The 22,472-nt window shown below is 40.4% G+C and overlaps 1 protein-coding gene across 1 annotated transcript in view; it reads left to right on the top strand.

The window, feature by feature from the left end:
• Positions 1-20,908, top strand: part of LOC138203200 (piezo-type mechanosensitive ion channel component 2) — a 76,318-nt gene extending 55,410 nt beyond the window's left edge. The window contains exons 30-54 of the mRNA XM_069157927.1: positions 1,002-1,138; positions 1,377-1,445; positions 2,637-2,740; positions 3,414-3,512; positions 3,976-4,096; positions 4,200-4,280; positions 4,750-4,916; positions 5,003-5,211; positions 5,934-6,107; positions 7,056-7,715; positions 8,850-9,108; positions 9,505-9,684; positions 10,649-10,958; positions 11,295-11,427; positions 12,106-12,253; positions 12,350-12,561; positions 12,966-13,124; positions 13,903-14,050; positions 14,533-14,721; positions 15,118-15,210; positions 16,116-16,285; positions 17,025-17,144; positions 17,909-17,988; positions 18,211-18,424; positions 19,010-20,908. Of these exons, the coding sequence (XP_069014028.1) occupies positions 1,002-1,138; positions 1,377-1,445; positions 2,637-2,740; positions 3,414-3,512; positions 3,976-4,096; positions 4,200-4,280; positions 4,750-4,916; positions 5,003-5,211; positions 5,934-6,107; positions 7,056-7,715; positions 8,850-9,108; positions 9,505-9,684; positions 10,649-10,958; positions 11,295-11,427; positions 12,106-12,253; positions 12,350-12,561; positions 12,966-13,124; positions 13,903-14,050; positions 14,533-14,721; positions 15,118-15,210; positions 16,116-16,285; positions 17,025-17,144; positions 17,909-17,988; positions 18,211-18,424; positions 19,010-19,262 (4,489 nt within the window). The 3' untranslated portion in view covers positions 19,263-20,908. The remainder of the gene's footprint in view (positions 1-1,001; positions 1,139-1,376; positions 1,446-2,636; positions 2,741-3,413; positions 3,513-3,975; positions 4,097-4,199; positions 4,281-4,749; positions 4,917-5,002; positions 5,212-5,933; positions 6,108-7,055; positions 7,716-8,849; positions 9,109-9,504; positions 9,685-10,648; positions 10,959-11,294; positions 11,428-12,105; positions 12,254-12,349; positions 12,562-12,965; positions 13,125-13,902; positions 14,051-14,532; positions 14,722-15,117; positions 15,211-16,115; positions 16,286-17,024; positions 17,145-17,908; positions 17,989-18,210; positions 18,425-19,009) is intronic.
• Positions 20,909-22,472: the final 1,564 nt, after the last annotated feature.

The following is a 22,472-nucleotide window of genomic DNA, read 5'->3' as shown; positions in this document are numbered from 1 at the left end:
TCTAATATACTTTTCATCTGTCTTTCTGGTAGTGGGATATTTATATTTTATTGACATTTTTCCAAGTTGCCCATTAGATGCTATGATTGGCTGTTTTCCTTTTATCCTAAATTAAAAGGTGCTATTTGATATTTTTCCTAATGTCACTGTCAACAAATCCCATGAAAAGATCAACTAAAAGTTTGTTTCTCAATACTTCCTGTTCTTTATCTTTTTTTCATTTTATTCTTTTGTTCTCATAGTTATGTCAGTTATATTAACATTTCTGTTTGTTTTCTGCATTTTCTGTTTTATCCCTTCACCGCGCAGGTATTTTTAAAGTGTCTCTATTACAGGACTATCTTTTTTTTTCCCTGCTTTAATTTTTTTTTTTTTTTTTCAAATTAAAAATTGTTTGTGATATGTTGCAAACATATCTTTCCATTTTTAATAACGTTAAAAACTCAAACAGGAATAATTAGGGACCATCTTTGGGACTATTTTTTGACTATTTTCACGCTGATGTGTGTTTAATAGGTTTTTAGACAATAACTGAGCTCAGAGGAATCAAGGCTTCGGATGCACTTCTTGTCAGGTCAATTTATTGTTGTTTATTTAATGGGATTTGCTGACAATAAGTACATAAAGAATATCACCAGACTGTGAGTTAAACTAAAACAGTATGCTTACATCTCTTTCAGGATTTTGATTATGTTTGATGGGTTTCATCAGGTCTAACTTAAGTAATAATTAAGTAAACATGATTCAAAAAAACTTAAAAGCATCTGCTGGCTCAGTCTTTATTGTCTTAATATTATCGTACTACATAAAGGCAAAGCATTTCCTCCACTTATAGTTACCTCAAGAGTCACTCATGACCTCTGCTAATATCCACTCATCCTCTCTAATGACCACGGATACATAAAATACAGTAACTTCCATATGAAGCCTGGAGATGTTTGTTGTGATGTTCCTCCGTGTCGATACTTTGCGTCTCTTCACCGTCTCTCTGATCTAATCAGGATGGAGCGCATTAAGGTGAGACAGCAAAAGTTTAAGAGAGGCAAAGAGAAGATGCTCAGCCTGACGCAGGAGAATGCAGACGGACAGACGATCGTCCAGCCCGAGGAGGAGGAGGAGGAGGAGGATGATGATGATGGTATGAAAAAGCGTGCCGGCGCCGGGCCTCACATTGTGATGTAGAAGTATATGATTGCTAGTAGAGCTCAAGGAAGCTGGACGTGAGTGTAATTTGATGACAGAATGCAGCCATGTTGTGTAATAATGTCTCTTCCATTAGTATCAGAGCAGCTTCATGTCGTTATAATGTGCCTTGAAGTTTGCAAAGAATTGATTTTCTTATTAAATGCTGCCTTGATGTATTTGTGGAATTTTAGGAGCACATCGAACGAAAGCCAAGACCAAAAAAAAGCAGTGGTGGAGGCCGTGGGTTGACCATGCTTCCAGTAGGTTGACCCCCCCAACAAACTCCCTTTTTTTCTCTTCCTCCACTCTGATTGGCCCTTGTGTCCTTGACCAGAACGCTGAGGATTCCCATACTGCTCCTGGGCTCTGAAGGCACCAACATAAAGCAGCTTTCCACACTCCAGTCTTTAATCCTTTTTCTGCCTATTTAAGGATCCTTCTTACCTGAAGCTCTCGAGAAAACTTTACAGTTCAGCCACTTCAGTTTAAAGATGACCCATAAACCAGTGTCAGTATCTGCAGAGCAGGGTTGCCTTAAATAGACACGATGAAGAAAAAGAAAATGACTGGAGGGTTTGTTTCTTGACGTTGTTTAAAACATTAACTTTGTCATTGGTCTCACCTAAAGAGCCCACAGTAGAGAATCTCTCTGTTGTAAAACATATTCAAGCAAAGACATGAAGTCGGCCCACCTTTATTCTCAGTACTGGAATAAAGGAAGAAGGGTTTGTTCATTCTTTGCCTGCAGACATGATCGCTAAACAGGTGAAAATCAAACAGCAGCTCTACAAGTGATCAAATATGTAAAAAAAAACAAAACAAGTGAAGGCCTTTACGGTCATGTTGTGGTAAAAAAACAACAAAAAAAAACTAGCTCTTCTATGACTCGATGCAGCGGTTGCCTGTTTGGTTCGAGCTCATGTCTCATTTCGTACTCCACCCCACATGACATTTTCAAATTATTTCCTCATTTTTATCTCTTTGTCATTTGATGTTTCATCACCATTTTCCCAGCATCCTCCCTAATCTCCTGCCCACCGCAGTTCTGTTCAAGGACATAAGTCAGCCTCTTCTATCCCATTGCTTCTAACATTTAACTACTGTAGACTGGAGTCCAGTAACTTAATGGCGACTGCGAAGTGAGAACTTTAAACTTTGTGCTCATAGTTTAATCAGTTTTACTAACATTTCTGATGTGCTGTGTTTTCTGAATTTTCCGTTTCATCCTTTCATAGCTCTGGTGTGTGTCTTTATCATTATTAACTGTCGATAAATATTAAGGTTTAATATGTAGTTGGTTATATAGAATTTAAAGGTAAGTGGTTTGATTTCCCTTCATCTTCCTTTCAGCAAGAGAACTTTCTCTGATTCTTATTGTAATGTCATGAAAACAATGAATGACTTCAGCCTGTTTGACTTAATGTAACAGCGCTTTACCTTCTGCCCCTCAGTGGTCAGAAGTGGAGACTATTACTTGTTTGAAACTGACAGTGAGGAGGAAGAGGAGGAGGAGGAGAAAAAAGACGAGGAGCCGCCAAAGAAGTCGGCGTTTCAGGTGCCTCATTTTTCCTTTGTGCTCTTCGAGTCTTTCTCTGTCGCTGTGATTTTACTTTCACTGGGTTGTAAGCTTTCATTGTTGAAGAATAACGAAGCTCTGTACAGTTTGAACAGCTCGCACTTTGCTTGGATATTTTCTATTTTGCATGACTTCATAAATCTTTAGTGGGAAACATTGCTCTATATACTCCAGTATGATTACTGTATTTAATTGAAGCCGTTTATGTGCTCTGTGCTAAACATGTAAAACTCAAGAATAGGATGCATTGCTTTTCAAATAGAAAATACATAAAGGGACTACATTTGACAAGTAAGTAAATGTTTTTCTGATGAGTTTTCACACCCACAGGGTGACATAACACTTTATAATACAGTGCAAAACACCTTATTTTTTATCATGTAACCACAACTACAGACTGTTTCTCTGACCTGTTCTTCATCGCATCTCCAAAACCCTCCCAATTATACCACCACACCCACTGATGTGTAAACACCAGCAATGGAAGAAGTATAACATTCAGCCAGTTTAGATAAACTGTATGTAATGAAATGTATTTGGGCTCTGAATGCTTCCCTTGTTCACTGTCTCCTAACACAGTTAACGTCTGTTGTATCTAACAGAATTAAATCTTCTTCCACTAACGCTCTCCCGCTCTGTTTCCTCTCTTCAGCGAGCGATTGGGAAGTTTTTCTCCGCTGTTGTGGCTTTACCCAAGTCTATCATTAAGCTGCCTAAAACTATACTGCAGTATGTAGTCAAGGCAGGCAAGGTACTCACCACCATTTAACACCGCTTGCTCTCTGTGTGAACATCTGCCAGCTCAAATAACAACTAACACCGCAGCAAACTTTCTTCTGCAGCTCATGTTTGATGTAAATGTAAATTAATTGATGTGGTGTTTTTTTTATGAAGTAAGAGAACAGTGATCAGGGACAAATCATTAAATTTGACCTGGAATTGAAACGCTTTTCTGTCATTTATTTTGGATGTCTTACTGAATGGTTTTAGCTGTTGCTATACATCCCCACAACAGAAATCAGCTCCGGCATTGACTGCTTATTTCGCTCAGTTATGTCTTGTAGCAGATTTAAAAGACAAACAAGTTAAGAATGTTAAAAACTATATTTTCTCTGAAAGGAGTCTTTAAATATGTGAATCTTATTTATTTATTTTTTTGCTTGTTGCTCATACATCCTCTTATTGAAACAAAACTGCTGCCCTCTGTTCTCCAGTTTATGTACCACGCCTGGATCACAGACCCCAAAGCAGCTATGAGGGCTCGGGGCAAAGATAAACGCAAATTTTGGAAGAAATACACCAAAGGAGTCCGGCACAGGAAAAGCAAAAAGAATGGTAAGCAAGTTATAGAGATAAAAAAAAAAAAATCTCGCATGAAACAAACCGAGTTCTTTTCTACTGTTTTCAACCACAGTGAGGTGAGTTTTCTGTACTTCAGCAGGTCATGTGACCATCGAGGTCGGAGAGCTGTCTGATGGGCAAGAAAAAGGAGACGAGAAGAAGAAGTCTAAAAGTCCAGGTTGGTTTCTCCTCAAGAAAGTGGTTTAATGAGATCGTGAAAGAAAAGACTGACATGATTTTGTGTCGTTGAAGTTTCTCCCCCTGAATCAGAACATGTTCAAGACACTCCACTAAAAATACTGAATCTTCAGGATCTTGGATAAAAAAAAGTGCATGAGGACTTGTAATAGTTTAAAGATTTAAAGCGCTTCCTGTTTTCCCAAAAGAAGACCCACTAATCCAAATTAAATTCTTATCTAAAATACAGACGCTTAAAGGAAGTTGTGACTTACAATTTTTTGAGGTAACTACCAATTCTTCCAATCAACAGTGACCAATTTCCCCATCCAGAGGAGACTTGATACAGATCATTTGTCATTCTTTCCCTGTTGATATCCTTTGGTGATAGGATTTATAATTTTGACTTTGTTGTAGTTTTGAAGTCAGCCTGTACTGGAACATCTTTTGTGTTGTTTTCTCTCCCTCAGACAACATCATCAAGCGAGTGTTCAACATCATAAAGTTCACCTGGGTGCTCTTCCAGACGACGGTCGAAAGCTTCACCAAGTGGATGAATGACATGTGCAGGGAGTACATCGACATCTCCACTGTGCTGCGTATAGAGCGCTGCATGCTCACACGAGAGGTCAAAAAGGTGCGCCATCGTCCACACGAGTTAACCAAAGTGTGCCTGAGTGCGATTAAGATAACTAACAAATGGTTTACTCCAATCCTACCTAGGGCAATGTGCCGAATAGAGAGAGCATCCACGTCTACTACCAGAAGGCCATGAGGCTCAACATGTCCCGGCAGGCCAGCATGGATCAGCTCAGCATGGATCAGCTCAGCGAGGACGAGTCGGCTTCGGGCTCCACCAGAGTCCGGATAAGGCGAGGAGGCTACCAGATGGAGAGCCAGGACTCCACGGCCTCCAGAGACAGCATATCCAGGTACACAGAGCCTGATGGTGGACGGATCAGCAATAAAACACGCGAGACTAAATGAGTCTCAAGACTCAAAGTAAAGTAGCACCAGGAGTAGACGTGTGATTTGTCGATCTGCGGAGCAATAAAGCAACTGTCATATTTACAAATCAACATATAAAGCAAGAATAAATCACATATTTCCATCCCGTTTTTCACATAGTTTTCCATCTTTTGATGTTTGACTGGAGCTCTTTTAAATACCTCATCTCTCTTACATTTTCTTCCTCTGCTGTGATTTAATGGCACCTGACTGCAGAATTAGCGCCACTAACTGTTTATCTTAATGCACCAATTCGTAACAAAATTTGGGACAAAATGTGCCCAGTGTTTCTGGAAAGAGATGTTGCAATCAAGTTTTTTGTTTTTTTGAAGCTCTGCATCACTAAGCAGCTCCAGAGGTAAATGAAAAAAGTAGTTTTTTGGTTTTTTTTTGCCATTTGAGTGAAACAACCGTTTATTGTGTATATGGCAGCCAGGGAGGGAGGTGAGGCTGTTCGGTTGTATTTTGGCATTATCATCCCTCTGAGCCATTTCATCCAAATTCTTCACTGCATTTTTACAGTCATCTTAAAAGGTCATATTTAATGCTAAAGTTTGGTTAAATGCTTCCATTTTAACACATCATCGATCCCATCTCATCATTCTCACCACTTCTCATCCCATCTCTCACCCTCACCACCTCTTAGTGGCCTTACTGAGGCCACCACACTGTTCTCTCGCCAATCCACTTTGGAAGACATGGATGCGATGCCAGATTTCATTCCCAAAACCAGCGAGCGAGCCAGGCCCAAACTGCGTAAGATGTACGGCCTGGACATGTCCAACTCGTCCATGGACAGCGGCAGCAGCCTCATATCCAGGTGCCTGGCCTCTGCACCGCCTGTATTCACACCTGTTTCACCCACATGAATAATATCACCTCATCTTGTTTTTGTTGATTTTTAACTTCAGCTCAATCATTGCATGACTTGTATATCACACTGTTTCCTGTAATATATATATATATATATATATATTTTCATTTTGACATACAGGTTTGATATGAAAAGCGGTTTTGTAATGTATGATTTCTTCCTGCTCAGCATTTGCTTCTCTGGTATTTAAGGTTGGAACATATGAAACATGTTAAATTCATGCATATTTCAGAAAGAGTTGTTTATTTATAACATTTCACTTTAACGTCCTCTATTTCGAATTTACAAGCAGTAAATTAATAGATGGATTATAACACTATAATGTTGTTGTTTGCAGATATAAGTGTCTATTAATGTATTTATCAACAACATTTACTCTTCCTGAGGGGAACCGTAATTAGAGGCTTGTTTATAAACTGATAATGAATGAAACTACTGTAAAACACAGTGATAATAATCTAAAATGTGTATATTAAGTTAGCCTAGTTGACAAATGCTGTACATATAAATAGTAAATACTTAAAAATGCCTTTGTGTCTAACTATATTAGAGTGTATTGTTAAACTATTTATTTAATGTTAACATTAAGTATAAATGTGAAATAGGGGGATTCAAGAAAATTGTTAGTTATTTCTCAAAAGTGAAATAAATGTCTTTATCCAATGTCACCAAGTGGACAGTTAGAAATAAAAAGCCTCCAGTAAATTTGGGATGATATGTTATTAAAGTACATCAGTGCTTATCTACACACTTTCCTTCCCCAGGATGGTAGTTTTTTATTTGGTCTGTATAAACTGAGGAACCGATCCAGTTTCATACATTTAGTTTGATCATTCTATAAAGTACATGTGAATGTAGACTGACAGACTCCCTGCTTCTCTCTGTCCTCTGCAGTGAAGCGACCCAGTCCGTCATGATCTACTCCAGACAAGGAACCACAGACACCATAGACGAAGTGGAGGACGAGCAGGATCAAGGGGAAGACAAGCAGCAGGTCCCCTGGGAATCCCAAAAGTTGGATGAGAGTCAGGGGGCAGAGGGTGGGCCCTGGAGCGATGGAGAACCCAGGGAGGAAAAGAAGGAGAAGGAGGAAGTGGAAGGGCAGGAGGAATTGGAGGGTGAAGGACTGCAGGGATCGCAGGTGCCAGAGGACCAGGAAAGAGACGGGGGTCCCTGGGAGTCCTTTGACCCAGATGAGGGCCCCTCCTCTGTGAGGCTGGAGGAGGCGGAGTCGGCCTCTTCTGCCCAGGAGAATGACTTCATCACTGACAGTGAGGACAGGGGAGGACAGCAGGACTTCATGCCGACAGAGCGTCAGGCCGGACCGCTCTACACCCCCGACACGGATGCCTCCAAAACGTTTGACGCCGACGTGCCTCCCAGCTACAGCAAGGCGGTCAGCTTCGACCGTCTGGAAGTGAGCGACGACGAGAGCGACATGGACAGGAAGAGGCACATGGTGATGACGTCTGACAGCCGCTCTGACAGCAGATCCGACATCATGTTGCCCTCAATGACCACCGACCTGACCGCCAGCGAACTGCTGCTCAACAAGTAAGTCCAAAAAAATACTGCAGCCTCAAAACTGTGTGGAGGTAGTTGGTCCTGTCCACAGATCTGAGTATTCATCTTAACATTTACAGTCAAAAAAAGGGAAATTCCACCAATTATACTTAAAGAAAAGTATTTTTATGGGTCTTGGGGAGTACTACTGCATACGAGGGGGTATAATAAAAAGTTGAGAGACCGCTCCAGTTGCATGCAATTGGAGCGCAGCATCGTGATGCGCATGAAGCACAGAGAAGCTGTAACCTTCATGAGTAAATACTCCAAGTTTAGTCGCTTGATAAAAATCAGCTCCTGAGTCACACATGTTTTTGTAACCACTGGTCTGGTGCGTCTGATTTCTCTGTTGGCATGAGCAGAGGGCAAATTTGAGGTCAAACTCTTGAAATTAGCAGCAAAGATCCTTAAAATGCTTCAGGAAGGCTGGGGCAATGAAGCGATGAGCCGGGTGAAGTCTTTTGAGTGGCCCTCGTGTTTCCGAGGGGCAGAACGTCCCTGTCCAAAACTGAAAAAGATGCATCAAGTCGGGAGCTCAACCGGGTGGGTTTTCCTTGACATTTGTAGGGTTGTGCACCTAAACTCTCCCCCCAGTGACAGACTGTCAACAGAGTTCTGCTGTGATGTTCTGAGGGAAAACATTTGGTGCAAACCACCTGAACTGTGGCGGGATTACGACTTGGTTCTCCAACATGACAATGCGCCTGCTTACAGCGCATTGAAAAGACACAAGTTTCTCGCCCACAACAACACAAGCATCACTCCTTCTTGCCGGGTTTGTCTCCCTGCTGCTGCTTTCTGTTTCCCGAAAATTCGTCACAAACTTTTAATTTGCACTCTCTGCTTTCAAAATCGCAGATCCATCCAGAAACTGCCCACAAAAGCATGTGTAACTCAGGTGCACGTCACAGTACTGTGCACCGTTACAGTCGGAACAGTTTCATATATGAAAAAGTTTGCTTAAAACCCTCCACGGCAATTTCGGGATTAAATAGTGATGCCACACTTATTTCAACATTTCTATAATGTTTTAGAATCAATAAAAAGATCAAATACCAAAATCTGTTTAGTATCGCAACCCTCATCGATCCCTCCGTCCGTCCGTCCGTCCGTCTGTCTGTCCAGGATGTTTTATGACGAGCAGCTGGCGCAGTCGGATAGATTCTACCAAAGTCAGCCTCTGATCCTGCAGCTCTGCTACGCCCTCTACAACATGCTGGTGGCCCACTCAGAGTTTGTGTGCTACCTGGTCATCATCATCAACCACATGGTATCGGCCTCGTGCGTCACCCTGGTCCTTCCCATCACCATCTTCCTCTGGGCCATGCTGTCTGTGCCGCGGCCCAGCAAGCGCTACTGGATGACTGCCATCGTCTACACTGAGGTACAGTCACACAAAATCAGATAGAAATTATGTATTTATTTGAAATTATCAGTGTCAATACTTTCGAATTATTGGATGTCTCATTTGGGAATAAATCGTGTTGCTGTTATCCAGAAAGTCAAGACAACCACAGATTTTAAGGATGAATTTCTTATACTTTAAAAATGTTTTGACAATAACATCCATCAGATAGAAGTACAAAAAATAATGTGTTGCACTGCTGTATCAATTTAATGCACAGATTGAGCAAATAGCAACAAAAGAGACAGATAATCGTATTTTAATGAAACAGTTGGATCATATAAATTATTGATATTCATACAACAGTTTCTCTCAGGTTTATCTTGGTCTATAGTTCAGGAAGCTTCTCTGACATTGATGTCTTTTCCCCTGCAGGTCACCATCGTCATCAAGTACTTCTTCCAGTTTGGCTTCTTCAACTTTAACCAGAACAAGATGGATAAGAATAAACCTTATCACCCTCCCAACATCATCGGCGTGGAGAAGAAAGATGGTTACGTCCACTACGACCTGGTCCAGTTACTGGCCCTCTTCTTCCACAGGTCCATCCTGAAGGTGTGCACATATACAAAATGTATAGATATTGTCCTCATATATAATGAAGGATATTCAATTCTTTAATTCTTATTGCCAACAGATTTTATGCAGAGTAACACACTGCAGACCTCCATTGTTGTCCAAAAATGAGTCACAGTTGCACTGGCATTGAGTCACACATGCTTTTGTGAGTTACAATTCTGAAAGAAATACGCTGTTTATTCCTGTCAGAGTGACTTTTGCTAAAACCCACATTGTGCAGATGTTTTAGGAAATAACTGCATTTTTGTTTTTAATGGCAGGGTGTACCTGTTGGATTGCATTAGATTGTGCAGATGTTTTCAATGAAGTGCTCAGTGAGTGAATATTTGTTAATGATTTAGATCTTCAATAGGAGCTAGCGGGCCAAAGACAGAAAAGGAAAGTACAGAGAGACAGATCAATTTATTGTGTGTTTTTCACCGGTTTTGTTGGCATTAAGAAAAGTATAATATATTTGCTAGCCTCATTCTAAACGTCCGTCTGAAACCTAACTACACTATTTTTAGCTCTTTACTAAGATACAATAAAAAAAAAATCTGTCTCTACAAACATTTGATTAAAAATCTTGCTCTTCACAGTTTCCCTTCTCTCTCAAAAAGTGAAAGGTGTGTTGTGTGCAATATTTGCCCTTTTGTGGGGCAAACACTGCATCTGATTGTGTTTTCATGAGATGTGATGACACATTTTATTCCATTTTAATGGGAGGAACTTAAATATTAAATAAATCAACCGTAAAAAATAGCATGATCATTAAAACAATTAACGCAATGGAAATAAATATTATTGAATGTTGTGTGTAAAATGAGTACCGTAGGAACAATTTGCCTTTTAACACATCACGGGTACTTAAACAAATACCACTACACGCTGGTCCCTGCAGCAGACGTTCATTTCATTTAGGTGTATTAGATATGACCTCGCCTCTTCTTTTCATTTCCAGTGCCACGGCCTGTGGGACGAGGACGACCCCAAAGAGAAGAAAGAGGCGCCTCGTCAGAGCGAGTCCGAGGACGAGGGAAAGGACAGGGAGGAGAGCGAGAAGGAGTCTGAGCCCGCCTCGTCACTGATCGGCGAGAGGAGAGGCTCCACTCACACCTTGAGGTCCACCAACTTCGGCACCTCCATAGATTCAGGACACGTCCAGGTGCACTACCCGCAGCAGCAGACCTACCAGCGGCGCAAGAGCTCCAGCGCAGGCTCGCACTCGATCTCTCATCGATCTCTGCACTCCTCTGCAAGGTCCAATAGAGGTGAAGGCTCTTTTCTGTTGGATGCTTCTTGCTAATTAATGGTAGTTGGATGATCGACAAATGGAAGACAGATGGTCCAAAACATTAGAAAAAAAATGGGGAAAGTCATAAATTGACAACTTTCCTAAAACAAATAATTTTCTGGGAAGCACAACCATTATTTTTTCCACAACCGCAGCAATAAATAGTAGAAAATCTATGAGCTTGTATCACAAACACTCTTCCTCGTGGTCTCCAGACTTGACCCATGGATTAGTCCTGTGTTTGTGACTCTATCAGTGACTCAACGCCTCTTCACGGTTCATTTACGGCTCAAAATGTAAATTGTTTCCACAGGAAGTACCACTTCCCACAACAGCAGCCACAAGGACGGCAGCGAGGCCGGCGTTCACCAGAAGACCCGCAAAGAGATGATTATAGAGAAACTGAGGGAGCAGCTCTTCAAAGCCAAAGCTTTCATCATGAAGCGGTACGATTAAAACACAGCCGGTTTAAAAAAGACCACCCACGGCCGCTGCTCACTGACAGACACTTCAAAATGCCTTTGTATTAGAAAGTGTGTAACATAATGAGGTCACTGACAAGAAGTGTGCTCAGCAAGGATTCTGGATGAATGGCGCGCTGTGGAAAATCATATCAGCGAAAACCTTTCAAAGGCCTTTAATTACAGCGTTCCCGTCAGGCCGTTCAGTGTCACTTTTGTAAGTGCTGCAACAGACGATCAAAACATGCTGTTGTTCTAAATTTAATCACAGTGGAACGAGTGGTTTCTGAGATATTGCATCGAGAACAGCAACTGGAACCCAAAGTTTTTCTCAAAATAAGTCCAGTGGTTTTCTGACAGATAACATGTCCTGTAATTTATCTTTTTTGCGTGTTTTTTTTTAATGATTTTGTGTGATTTGTATTATGTTATAAACACACTTCAGCATAGGGCTAGGACGTGTTAAGATAAAGAAATATAAAGTTATATCAAAATAAAACAAACTATAAGTAGCATGCATACTTACATACTTACTTTTAACTTGACACCGGATAAGAAGACAAACAATAAAAACAATGTTAATTATTTTTATAGTAGTTTTTTTTTGGAATGACAATAACGACTTTCATTGCTCATGAATAACATCTGCTCCGCTCTGTGTAGGTTTATGGAGATCTACCTTCCCATCAGGCAGTTCTTCTACAACCTGGTCCATCCGGAGTACAGTGCGGTCACCGACGTCTATGTGATGATGTTCCTCGCCGACACCGTCGACTTCATCATCATCGTGTTTGGATTCTGGGCGTTTGGTGTATGTTTTAAATTTAGAAAATTACACCTTTTACCTGAACTGGTCTCACATGACTCAACAAAACTAACCTTTATGTGTATTTTATCCCCTCGGTAGAAACACTCAGCTGCAGACATCACTTCGTCCCTGTCGGAAGATCAGGTTCCGGGACCCTTCCTGGTCATGGTCCTGATCCAGTTCGGGACCATGGTGGTGGACCGGGCCCTCTACCTCAGAAAAACTGTCATGGGAAAAGTCATCTTTCAGGTCATGCTGGTGTTTGGCATCCACTTCTGGATGTTCTTTATCCTGCCAAGCGTCACAGCAAAGTAAGAGCTTCATCTTACCTCCCAGTATATTAATTCAGCTGTCAGTCAGCATCCTGATTAATTTAAGGTAATGAAATGCACATAACGGCGTCCCAGGTTTCAAATACGGACTGATGGGATCGTTGATGGGTATTATTCCTCTTTTTTATTTCTCTCTTTTGTCTCTGTTACTGATAAAAGAAGGAAAAACAAGCCCAAAATGTTTCTTTTAAGCCCTCCATCTCCAAAATGGTATTGATGACAGTTAGTCCTCGTATGCCTTGAGATTAATTTTATTTTCAAAACCTTCCAATATATTTGAAAGCTGTAACTGGTTATTTTGCTGTCTACATTCCTGTTTAAATAACCTACTACAATCTTTCTCCAGTTTTAAGCCTGTCTTTTCTTTTGTCTTCCCCTCGTAGGCGCTTCAATGAGAACACGGTCGCTCAGATGTGGTATTTCGTCAAGTGCATCTACTTCGGGCTGTCAGCCTATCAGATCCGCTGCGGTTATCCCACCCGTATTCTGGGAAACTTCCTCACCAAGAGCTACAATTATGTCAACCTCTTCCTGTTTCAGGGGTGAGTTATGCTGGGAAAGTTTCATCTCTTCCAGCTGGACAAACAGGTCCAAGGCCCGGGACGCGTTGGAGGACGGGTGGAAGGAGACATAGGAGATCACACTTGGATCTCTTTAAGATATTTTAAATATGTTCATAGTTGTAGTGTTATTCCTTTAAGGCTTCTTCATTTGTGCATGTTTTAATCTGTAAACGTCTCTGACAGATTTGGAAACTTTCACTAATTTTAAACTTGAAATTGTAATATTTATACATGAATTTAGAATATTAATTAGTTGCAGTTTTTGCCATATTGTATTTCTGCTCTGTAATATTCTGAATTAATTTCCTGACTGGGATTTATAGTTTGTAGGAGTTTAATCAAACCACAGTGCTGTCAAGTTTACAAATTGAAATCTTTCTCCAGATTAATTATTAAGGTAATTTAGACGAGTGTATTCTCTGAAATATTTTTGGGAAAACACTTAGAAATTACACCTCCATTATTAAGTTTATTAGGTATTATTATCTGATAAGTTTTAGTGTAGACTATCATATATTATTTTAGCTTCATGAATAACTCAGATTCCTTTGATCTGTGTGTTTCCTGCCATTTTTAATATCTCAATTCCTTGCTTGAACTAAAAAGATGGTCTAGTTATTCAATTTTACTAAATTGAAGGAAAACTTAGCTTTTCTTTTATGAAAAAATAATTAAAATGTTCCTATTTTTGATGTTTATGTTACCAAATCTGTTTTCAGTCTGTGCAGATGAACTAAAACAGCTCTGTGGTTTTCAGTTTCCGTCTGGTACCGTTCCTGACGGAGCTGCGGGCCGTGATGGACTGGGTTTGGACCGACACCTCGCTGTCTCTGTCCAGCTGGATCTGCGTGGAGGACATCTACGCTCACATCTTCATCCTCAAGTGCTGGAGAGAGTCGGAGAAGGTGTTTATCATTGTGGCGCTCGTTTAAAAAAAAAAAAAAAAACCTATGTTCAGAGCCAGAGTCTGTCATGTTGGAATTCAATCTGAAATTTACTTTTGTGATTTATCCTTTATGCTATTGTTGCTTCATTACTTTTAAACATTAACATTGGATCCGCTTTTGCTGGCTGATGGCAGGGAGAATATTTTATAGGTTCTCACTTTTGTAAATGTGTTCTATTTCAAATAAAGATAATTTTGTGCTCAATATTCCTAAAAGTGTACAAAAATATCTTTATTCTATGCTTCACTAGTGTAAATATTGCACTCTTTTTTTTTTTTTTTTTTTTTTTTTTTTGTATTTTTACTTTTCTAACTTTTCCCTCATGGTTTTGCAAGAATAGTCCAGACGAAGAAAGTTTCACAGGCACTATAATGCTCCAGTACATTCTGCATCCAGGACGAGTAACTCATCTCCCTGCCCTTTATGTCATCGCTCTGCAGAGGTACCCCCAGCCGCGAGGCCAGAAGAAGAAGAAGGTGGTGAAGTACGGGATGGGAGGAATGATTGTGATGCTGCTGATCTGTATCGTCTGGTTCCCGCTGCTCTTCATGTCCCTTGTAAAATCTGTAGCCGGAGTCGTCAACACTCCGCTGGACGTCTCACTCGAAATCACCCTGGCCGGTTTTCAGGTGCGGACGCTGTTTCTTTTATCAAGTCACCAAACAGAAATAGCAGGAGACCAAAGAGATGTTCTGCCAAAGCTGAATCTTTTCAACATGAAGTATAAAAATAAAAAAAGAGTCCCTGATTCAATGTAGAGACAGGCCATGTTTTTATGTGCATGTCTCCAGTAGCACTTTTTCTCCATGATTTTGTGTTTCTTTTGTTCCGAGTGGACCGAGAAGTCTGATCATATTTTTGTACGTTTTTTTTGTCTGCAGAGTTTAATGTTTTTTGTGTGTGTTCAGGGAAATTATTAGACCTCTTCCTGCAGAAACAAAATCAAATGCAATTTTCCTAAATTAACCAACAGTTGAAATTTATTCAGTCTTTGCTTGATTAAAACATGTTTCCTCTTTTAACAGCCCATCTTCACCATGAGCGCTCAGCAGAAACAACTGCATAGTGTCTCAGCAGAGGAATTTCAGAAATTTAAGAATAGGTATTTGAAGGATGACGTAAGTACAATAACTTTTAATACAAACATGTCGGTTGTTGTATTTTACAAGCTCAAACCCTCCTCTGTGATAAATGTACAATGTGTAAGTGTAGTTAAAAAAGAGGAGTCTAGATAACATTGATAGTGTTAGACATGAGATGTGTTGAAGTGATGTCGCTCCCAGATAATGCAGGTTGCTCGTTTTCTAAGGCTTTAGTCCAGGCGGTAAGTTGTAATCCCCATAACATATCATTTGTGTAGGCATTTACTTACATTTGTTTTTAAACTCTTATTTTCATTTTAAAGATTCTGCGTGCAGACATTATAAACAGTACACAGCCATGCCAGCAGCTGTGTGAGGCTGTACTTGGGTTCAGGGATGACAATGCTACAATGCTAATGTTTATCAGGTGTCATGTTTACCATGCTCACCATCTTAATTCAGCCTAGAGGCGTGTTTATTAGCTATAAACACATCTGAGACTGAAAAAAGGTTATTATTTTTGCAAGTATTTGGCTGTTAACCAAAGTATAGGGCAAATTGAAAATTTGACACTGGTGGAGCGAGAGGAAAAGTCAGGGGTTAACAACAGTTAAATTCAATTTTTCCTGAAGGGGACACAAATATGTGTCTCAAATTTAATGGCCATCCATTTGATATTTGTTGGGAAACCTCAAACCTCATGGTGGTGCCTGAGGACAGGTCAAAGAATCACCAAAGTCATTAGCATTCATCCGCCGGAGACCTTAAGTGTCAAATTTTCTTGGTTAACCACTAACTGTTGAGATATTTCATGGCCACACTATAAATTTGACACATATTGACTTTAGTTTGGATAGGTTTAAATAATAGATGAATGCTAATTTGGTCACTGAGACTGTACTCTATCGACTCCGACCGTTTGATTTTTGCGGTGTGATTAGGAAGCCATGCAGTGGCTGGAGAGCTACATGCCTGAAGACCTGATCATCGCTGAGCTGAAAGGCAGCTCCAACTCTCTGTGGACCATCAGTCCTCCCAGCAGGACCAACCTGATAGAAATGTTGGACTCCAAAGAGGAGTTCCCAATCACTGTGTCTTGGTCTGTGCAAAGGTACGCAATGGTTAAATGTTACCAAATACACCTCCATTGTAAATTTGGCACAAATGTTCACTTGGACTTGTGGATGAACTGATTTGATTTTCGGGGCCAAAGGAAAAAAATCGAGGCAACCTTACGTCGTACCATTTTTATAAACGCGATACCTCAAAAACAGCAGGAGGGAATTTCTTCAAATTTGGCACAAACGTTCACTTGGACTCGAGGATGAAGTGATTTAATTTTGGTGGTCAGAGGTTAAAGGTCACTGTTACCTCTAAAAGCACCTTTGTGGCCGTAACTCACGAATATGCTTATTATGTCACACAAATGTCGCCAAAATGGGGAAGTGATAGCTTTTTATATCGAACAGCATACAGGAGACTGTGACCATATTTTAGGTGTGTCTTGGGAGTAACATGAAATAAACCAATCATAGTGTCACCTCCCATTCTCTGTAAAAGCCAGGTGTGCTCGCACCTTGGTGTATTGCTGTTGTAACGGCAAATTTGCCAAGTAGTAGGAAGGAATATGAAACAAGAGAATTGCATTGCGCTTGAGGCCACTTTGCGCCAGAGGTCACATAGAGCCCCATGCCTGTTAGCCATAACCTTGAATAAAGTTAAATCCGTATTATACATATGAATAAAAAGAAGGGATTTAAAATAGAAATCCAGACCACTTACAGACAGCTACAGGTTTATGAGTTATAGAGTCCTTAAACATATTTTCAGTATGATTTTCTTTTTCTCAGGAACTTCAGTCTTGGTGCTAAGGCTGAAACAGCATCTGGAAAACGAGTGACAAATCTCGACCGAAAAACAAAGCAGGAACTCATAATGGTCCTGAATGGGAACGGAACCGACACACCAGTGTGAGTATATCAGCTGCTCTGCCTCTTCTTTAAGCTTTGTCACTGTTCAGCGATAGCCTGGAGCTCAATTGTCCCAATGTTCCCAATTTTTAAGTCTTAATTCAAACTTTAATTTAGGATTTTAGTATTAATTTTATGGTAGATAAAAAAATGTTGAGGCAGTAGTAAAGTGTGTGTATATTATTAGCGATATCATAGACAATGAACTTCATAACACTACAAAACACTTCCCTCAGTTAACAGATAAAGTCTGCAAGTAAATCCGTATGTATGTTCAGCATAGTGACTAGAATCAGCTAACGTGGACTTTGTTCAGCATTTGAAAATACACCCACCAGCATCTTTTAAAGTTTACCGAATATTAGGGTGTATCTCCCGGTTTTAGAGGGTGTTGAGTTTTGCTAGTATATAAAAAGGTTATTTTTAAACTTAAAGGACAGAGAACCTCCTGCCTCCAGTCGTTAGACTAAGCTAAGCTGAACACCTCCAGGCTCTAGCTATAAATTTATTGCAAGGACATGAATGCTATCAATCCAATATCCATTTAGAAGACATATCACGGAAAAATGTTCTCGCAGTGGATCTACAAACTGTATTCTGATAAAGTGGATTTTCTACACCATTGAACAGAACAAACTATTAAAATGAAAACAACATTACAGGTATACATTAGTAATTGTTGGTATTTTTCCCAGTTTTGCTCCAGCGTATTGAGAAATTGAAGAAACACACACTGTGCACTCACAGCTCGTCTTTCTCCGCAGGACCCTAACAGACATCTTCCCTCGTTACATCCGAGCCCCCAGTGACTCTGACGCGACGCCCGTCGAGCAGCTTCTTGAAGGTGAAGGAAACCTGTTGAGCATCCAAATAAAATCCTACACAAAGAAGCTTCAAAGAAATAGTTATTGCATTCATTTAATTGTTTTTATGTATCTCTCAAATGTGTCACTAATATTTAGTTGTTTAGTTTTTGTAAATGTGAACAACACTTTTTTTCCAAGTTAACAAAAGTCTGACATTATTTTTGCTCTGATTAAATTATCTCATTTCGTTCTCTCTGCAGGTGAAAAAATGCTTGATATAAACCTGACCTTGAAGCGAAATACTTATTCCGCGTATCAGATCCAAGAGTGGTGGATTGTCAAACAGACGAAGCCCGGCTCCATCAACAGTTCAAACAGGCCCGGTTCAAACAACAGGTCTGAAGCCGGCCTGGAGGTCTACGTGTTCAGCGACCAAGTCAGCCCGCCCAGTTTGGGCTTCCTGGCTGGATACGGGTACGTGAAGAACTGAATTTTGCATTGTAGTTTTAATGAAATATGGTTATCCAAAGTTGTGCAGTCGGTGAACTAACAGCAGATTGGTATCTAAAAGAGCAGTAAGGTAAATCTGCAGGGTTCTGAGATTCTTTCCTACCCTTGTTTTTTTTTAATATGTTATGATGACTGGACAGCTTTACATATTTTGTAAAACATTTAACATATTTAAAAAAAAAAAAAAAAAGATTTGTATCTTCAGGTGAACCGTGTGGACATATGCATATGTTTGGGGGCATGTCTGTTTGATTGATGGGCAAATTTGCAGGTGGCTATCTCTTCTAACTTCTGAATAAGTCTTGTCTTTATTTGTGTGAAACTTGGATTTGAGTAACCTTCCAGACAATTTTAGACTGATTTAACATGATTGACCAGTCTAAAATGATTTGAACCGGTTTCTTTCTGGGGTTTTTAACCTAAGTTTGAACTATTCTGCATTTTTCCACCAAAAAAAAAAAAAAAAAAAAAAAAAAGCTATGGCCATGATTGAAATAAGCTGTTTAGAAATTGAAAAACTGAACATTACTTTCTCTCTTTCCCCTCAAGTATCATGGGCCTGTACGCCTCAGTGGTTCTGGTCATCGGCAAGTTTGTGCGCGAGTTCTTCAGCGGCATTTCCCACACCATCATGTTTGAGGAGCTGCCCAACGTGGACCGCATCCTCAAGCTGTGCACTGACATCTTCCTGGTCCGGGAGACGGGCGAGCTGGACCTGGAGGAGGACATGTACGCCAAACTCATTTTCCTATACCGCTCGCCAGAGACTATGATCAAGTGGACTCGGGAGAAAACTCAGTGAGGGGGACGTTAATGAATGAGGATGAGTCAGAGCTTGTTCGGAGACACTGCGTGGTCACCCCGCTGGTGGGAGCAGCTACTTCAGCCTACAAAGCAACCGAGTACCAACCTTTATCCTCTTCAGCTGAGCTCGGATGGCAGTGATACAGTGTTGGCTCCACACAGAAACAATTTTTTTGGAGTTGTAAACTGGTGTTTTTGTACTATTTAGTGATGACAAACAAGAACAGTGACAGTCACGGTATTAAAAATTGAGCACAAATTTGTAGGTGCTGTAATTATCTCGCAAAAGTTTGACCTCCAAAATAAGCAGCTGGTGTTCAGTCGGAGACGTTTTAGGACAATTTTCCTCAAGTTCTTACTAAATACAAAAAGGAGATTTTTAAACACCCCTCATTGCTCTTCACACCTGCCTCCAACCTTTTCACAATCGCATGGCAGGTAGGGAGAAACACAACCTGGCTGCAACTTTACTCTTAAAGGGCTTCCCACCGACAAATAAGTACACAATAATAACCACACGAGCACAATCTCATCTTTTCCTTTAACTGGAACCTTTGGATCGTGGGACTGTGCAATACCGAGCTCCCATTCCTCCAAGTTTTCGAAGGACGTGGAGGAAAAGGAAAAGGCCATTTCCGACCAACAAACATGAACATACAGTAAAGACAACTTTTCTTCTTTTTTTTTTTACGTCCGAGACAAAATGCGAAAAAAAACCATTATCGGACAATCTTTACTTGCCTTATTTCATTTGTATGAGAAGAACTCTTATGAACTACATATCTTTCTCAGGAAGAGCTGTTTTCACAGATATTCATGGTATGAGTTGTATGTTACAATATGTAGGCTTTGATGGATCTAAAAGAAAAAGGGATCGTACAAAACACGAGAACTATTTATATGGCATGAAATTTAACGTGGATATTGTTCAAATGGACTGATGCTGAGTTTGTCTACTGCACAGGGACACAGTTTAAAGGCTGTGTTAATGGAAGGAAATTCATCGTCGTGGACTTTTTTTTTTTTTCTTTCCTCAGAGTGACATCATTGCCAATCATCCACGTTCTGAATCACCCACAGGTTGGCTAGAGTCGAGACCAGCAGAGGGCTGTTTCTGAATCAGGGTAATTAGGTGGTAGACTCTTGCACTTCGTCACTTGTGGACCTCGCTGGTTTTTAAACGTTCATTCTTACGAACACTGTGGCGCCCGCAGCTGTGCATCCATCCAGTCATCAACGAGCAGACACACAAAAAAAAAAAAAAAAGATTCCTCACACCAAGGGCTGAAACACGGAGCCCTTTGGTCCAAACTATGCATTAGAGGACATTGTAGCATGAGTGAAAAACTTCATTATTGCCATGACTTAATTTTCAGTACATGTACATAGGGGTTAGATTAAGGGGGACAGGACACGGAGGAATGAAATGTGAAATTGTACCTGTATGTTAAGGGCAGTGTGGTGTGATGGATGTCCGGAGATCTGCAAATAAAATGTCTGGAAAGGTATGGAGTTTCTGTCCTCAGATGCTGTTTGCATGTGGAGAAGGATTGTGAGTGAGCGGGCGGAGAGTCTCTGTGTCCGCCGACAGTGTCTTAACAGGATTGTGATGGAAAACAGCTGCAGCTGACCAAACCTCGGAGCCTGTGGGGTGAAGATGGCCTCCAACACAAACCTACTGGTATTTTTTTAATTTGTATCAGTCGTTCTCCTTTTATGTTTGATAACAGTTTATTAGGGCCCGGGCACCGATGTTGCGAAAGCCCTATTGTTATTCAAGCGATTATTATTATTCTCCGTAAACAACTGCATTTTTGGCGGCTTTATCACACTCAAAAAGTAATGAAAGTTGGTACACGAGTCTCTCCCGTCGCAAGTGGGCGTGGCCTAATGACTCGCTGGCGCCCTCTGCACAGATGCCCCGGCGGCTACATTTACCTACATGCACGAAATCAGGTGGACATTGTGTATCACACCGAGATGTACAAAAACGTTCCAACGCACCGTCACGCCAAATCAACAGGAAGTCTGCAATTTTAAATTTAGTTACCATTTTTGGCGATTCACACGTTTTACTTTAACCAACTCTTCCTACAGATTTTGTCGGACCGACTTGAAATTTAGTCTGTGCACTCTTAACATGTTTGGAATTAAAAGTTATCAAAAGAATTTGTTTTCGTTGATTGGTGTGCCCGTGGTGTGGCGGCCAAAAAGTGACCCAAAAGTCATGCTATAGCATGTCGTCCAAAATGTGATAAAAAAAAAAGTCATACTATAGCAAAAATATTTTTTGGGTCACTTTTTACTACAGTATCACTTCTTTTTCATAATTTGGACGACATGCTATAGTATGTTTTTTTGTGACTTGTGGTTGGGAAAGCACCGGAGTATTAATGGCTTCTGAATTCCACTTAGAGGAGCTCTTTCTTTTGTACATGCGAGTTCACTGTCATGGTTTACTGGGACACGAGATACACTCGTGCTTTCCCTATAATAACAAGTCAAACTGTCTGCTGTAAAATAAAAAAAAAAAAAAAGGTCTATTACAGGTAATTTGGTCTTTTGCTTCATCTCGTTATGTTCCCATACTTTTTGAAGCCATGTGTTGTAGGAAATGGGTTTGCATAGATGTTAAACGATTGAAAAAACAAAACAAAAAAGGACACCCCGGCTCTATTCTATCACTATATGAAAACCTATTTATTGTAAAACATTATAAAGTAGCTCTAAAATGAAGCTCTAAATTCATTAAAGGAGTCACGTTTTGTTTAAAAACCTTAAATAATTCTTAATTTCTTGATTTGATGCTCAATCTAATGAAGTATTTTGTACATTACACTCGCCTTTACACTATATTTTAGATTAATAACTCCTACAAAAAGCACGTCAGCATTTTTGTTTCCACGAATCCCATCATTTATGTCCACTCCAAGTCCAGTTGTGATCTCTCTAATGCACCGATACACTGCAGAGTCTCTCAGAACGGGAGGCATCACAAAAGTAACATGGATGTCTGCGCATTAAATATCGCTTAACAGGGAGAAAGCATTAAGCCTCGTCAAAGATAAATAGGTCTCAACGCAGTCATTACACGTCTGTCGGAGGCCATTCTGGTGCAGACATCTACGGCCGCTGTCGGACTCGCAGATGTGGAAAAATCTGTCCGCTAACTCGTTTAAGAAAATGTACAGAGACCGTAAAATGCCAC

Source organism: Embiotoca jacksoni, unplaced genomic scaffold, assembly GCF_022577435.1.
Source record: "Embiotoca jacksoni isolate LCO1_2020_lvr unplaced genomic scaffold, fEmbJac1.0.p SCAF_22, whole genome shotgun sequence".
Classification (NCBI taxonomy): Eukaryota; Metazoa; Chordata; class Actinopteri; family Embiotocidae; genus Embiotoca; species Embiotoca jacksoni.
The sequence above is the reverse complement of the archived record's forward strand: the minus strand, read 5'-3'. Positions and strand labels throughout refer to the sequence as shown.